The sequence below is a fragment of the Ricinus communis genome, chromosome 10 (genome assembly GCF_019578655.1).
Source record: "Ricinus communis isolate WT05 ecotype wild-type chromosome 10, ASM1957865v1, whole genome shotgun sequence".
Taxonomy (NCBI): domain Eukaryota; kingdom Viridiplantae; phylum Streptophyta; class Magnoliopsida; order Malpighiales; family Euphorbiaceae; genus Ricinus; species Ricinus communis.
This window is the reverse complement of record NC_063265.1, coordinates 1,140,231-1,143,476: the sequence shown is the minus strand read 5'-3', so window position 1 is coordinate 1,143,476 and position 3,246 is coordinate 1,140,231. Positions and strand designations below refer to the sequence as shown.

The 3,246-nt window shown below is 38.5% G+C and overlaps 1 protein-coding gene across 2 annotated transcripts; it reads left to right on the top strand.

The window, feature by feature from the left end:
- Positions 1 to 296: 296 nt before the first annotated feature.
- LOC8284160 lies at positions 297 to 2,397 on the top strand. 2 transcript variants are annotated; one of them, XM_002520515.4, is made up of 3 exons: positions 297 to 632; positions 1,637 to 1,858; positions 1,943 to 2,397. In XM_002520515.4, exons 1-3 carry the CDS (start codon positions 456 to 458, stop codon positions 2,162 to 2,164), a joined length of 621 nt encoding a protein of 206 aa, XP_002520561.2. In that variant the 5' UTR covers positions 297 to 455; the 3' UTR covers positions 2,165 to 2,397. The 2 variants fall into 2 exon arrangements, with proteins under 2 accessions (XP_002520561.2, XP_015575558.2); XM_015720072.3 differs by having other exon boundaries at positions 374 to 632; positions 1,637 to 1,844; positions 1,943 to 2,120.
- The last annotated feature ends 849 nt before the right edge of the window (positions 2,398 to 3,246 follow it).

Below are 3,246 nucleotides of genomic sequence, written 5' to 3'. Positions count from 1 at the left end.
ATCCATTTAATGACGTGGTATATATCTAATTTTATTAGAAATTAAATTTATTTACATATGACACGCTACATCATTATTCTGATAGTATTTTTTCCTGAAAATTATATGAGTATCTTTTGTGATAATAAAATTAAAATTGAAATAATTTAGTGTTATAAATTAAAAATTAAAGACTTTTGGTGATAGGGGCTTCAAAGTCTAGTGACGGTGAGAGTAGCCTCAATTCCCATGTTAACAAACCAACCCGAACCCAGTATGGTTACAATCACAAGATCCAGAGACGAGTCAGTGATGGATCAGGCACAACTCTTCCATGTCGGGCGAGGGTACAGATTTTTCAAAACCTGACCCATACCCGAACCGATTTGGTCTCATTATTTACACCTAAATGCGACCGTGGAGCGAAGACATCTGAAGTCAAACAGTACATAGAAGAAAAAGATGAGGCAATAAGCATGGCGCAAGTTGTTAACCTAAACTCTCTGAGCTGTTGGAGTCGACCCGACTCTGCTGGTCTCCGCTTCCACGATGCGGAAAACGGGAAACAGAGCTGGGTCTCTTTGCAGCAGCAACTAAAGTGCAACGCCAAGTTTACTTGCCTTTTCTCCGGCAGTAGCAGCAGTCGCAAGGAGGTAATTGAAAAAAAAAAAACTTTTCATTAATGAATGCAAACTGAGAAATTGTTGGATTCTGTTGTAAAGTCAAGTTAACAAAGGTTTGTAAATTTAAATTTTGTTGAGTATGTTCTTAGATGGGATGGGATAATGAACGTGAAAGAAAGATGAGTTAACAAAAGCGTAAATTTGGAAGTTCTCAGATTTTCTCGAGAGCTAGCAATTGAAAAGTTGTACTTTGCACTGAAGACAGCTTTTGAGGACTTTTCTGGTTCTTTTGATGATGGATTGCTTGGTTCCTGCTCTGAACTCTATCAGAGTTAAGGTTTTCAAAACTCATTTTGGTTGAAATGTGCGAAATGTGGTCCTCATTGTAAACCTAAGACAATCTTTTGTTCAAAAGGTAAGTGTCTGTTGTAGTTAAGGTTATAAAGGTGTATTTGGTTAGTAAGCGGTTTGGTTGCATCTTCTTGATTACTGCTTTATGTCCGTAATTCAATATCTCGGTTCTTTCCACAGCACAATAAGTTCTCCAAATTTTCTTTTCTGCTTAATTCTACTACTGTTGTATGTCTGTGCAAATATCTGCAGCCTGCTTCTTTCTTCTGTACTATTTCTTCTTTTTTTTAAACTCTTAGCATAACGTTGTATACTAGCATTTTAAGCCCATGACCTGCAGTGATACTTGAGTGCTGTGAAAATTAGTTAGGATAGTTCATCAGGATATTATCATTGATAGGCCTAACTACTGGAAATTTATTGTGCTGAGGTTGTTGGAAATTGCTTCTTTCAGTCCATGAAATGATAGTCATTTCGCATGAGGGAGTATGACGAGCTAACTATTTATTTAAAGCCTGTATTTGAGTTTCCCAATTCCTTAATGTTGTGTTGATTTTAGGAAGTTTGTAGATTTTATGCTAACAGTACTTTGACCTTTCTATGAGAGAGGATATAAAGACTAAGAGAACTTAGCCTTAGATGCATTTCTATATATATTTAGCCTTTCAATATCTATGGTGCAGGAACAAGCTAGGAAAGCATTAGAAAGTGCACTTGGAGGGAAGAAAAGTGAATTTGAGAAATGGAACAAGGAAATCCAGAAGAGAGAGGAAGCAGGTGGAGGAGGAACTTCTGGTGGAGGGGGTTGGTTTGGATGGGGTGGACGATTTGGCTGGTCCAATGGTGACAATTTCTGGCCTGAAGCACAACAAGCAGCTCTTGCCATCCTAGGTATTGTTGCTATGGTAAGCATTTTCCTGTTGAGAATCTTGAATGTTGTGTAATTACTCTCTCTCCACCTCTCTCAATGAAATTATTTCACATTGCAGTATCTTGTGGTTGCAAAAGGGGAAATGATGCTTGCAGTTATCATCAATCCATCATTGCATGCTTTGCGAGGAACAAGAAATGGCCTTGCTTTTATATCATCAAGAATCTTGAAAAATACATCTCCGAATTCTCCTGCTGATTTTGGTGATACATCAAAGAAGGATGTTTATGTTCAGGCCTCTGCTAAGGAGAGAGTTTTGAGAAAATGGGGAAGTGATTGATTGGTTGTCTCAACTTCTGAAGTCATTTCTTTCTTTCTTTTGTTGGTAGTGTGACCATTTTCAATACACCCCAAGTTTTTTTATTGAATTTTTAATTTGAAAATACTGAGCAGGCTGTAAAGTGCTCACGTTATAAGAGTAGCTCGGTCCCATTGTTTGTCTATTTTGCTCTGGTGGCAGATGATTAGCCAGCTTTGATCTGCATAATGAAATTAATGTTTATCTTTGACAAACTTTTATTTTCTCCGCATAGCATGAACTCTAGGATTGCGTCAGTTGCACAATCAAAAAAGAATAAGTCCATTTTTGTTCTATGCGATAACATCTGGGTAACTTTTAATATGACATGCTATGGGTGCGTATGCATACTGTGTAGCAACCTTGACCTGTTGAGAGTGGCCATTTTGGTGTTATATTAATTCCTTCTGAAGTGTTTGCAGAAAGAGATTTAACACTACTTTAGGCAAACTAGAGAGGTCACTTGTTCTCTTGCTTTCAAATGTTAGATTATGGCTTAAAACCTAGTAAATGTTGCTAGAGATGACAAGGCATTGTGAATTTATTGGGTTTGCCTGCTCACAAAACTAAGCTGGGCTCGTGTGACACAATCACACAAGGTATTGGCATAGTTTGGCATCACCTTGTGCCACGTGAGTTTTGTTTTCTAACCAAAACCTGCTTGATTTCCGAAAGTCGATTGCCAAACCCGAATGATAGCTGGAAGTAAATTCACGAAAGTGGCACAAAGAGACGCAAGAGTTGTGGAAGTGTATACTTGTATTGATTAATTCACACTAAAGCTACTTACAATGAGCACACTTTCTCTCTCTACACAAGCTCTCTTCCTAACCTTTTTAAATGATACAAGGAATGGGTATTTATAGTTTTTTTCCCCCTATCCGCCAACATGGCCGTGCTCCGTGTCAGTGTTGGAACACTACAGTCTTTGGGTAATTGGTCGTGTTACCTACTGTGGCCGTGTTTCCCGAAGCTTCTAGGTCCTTTGCATTTGTATTCAACCAACACGGGCGTGTCCTTGGGCGTGTTGGCAACATGGGCAGTGTTAAAATCCAACACGGCCG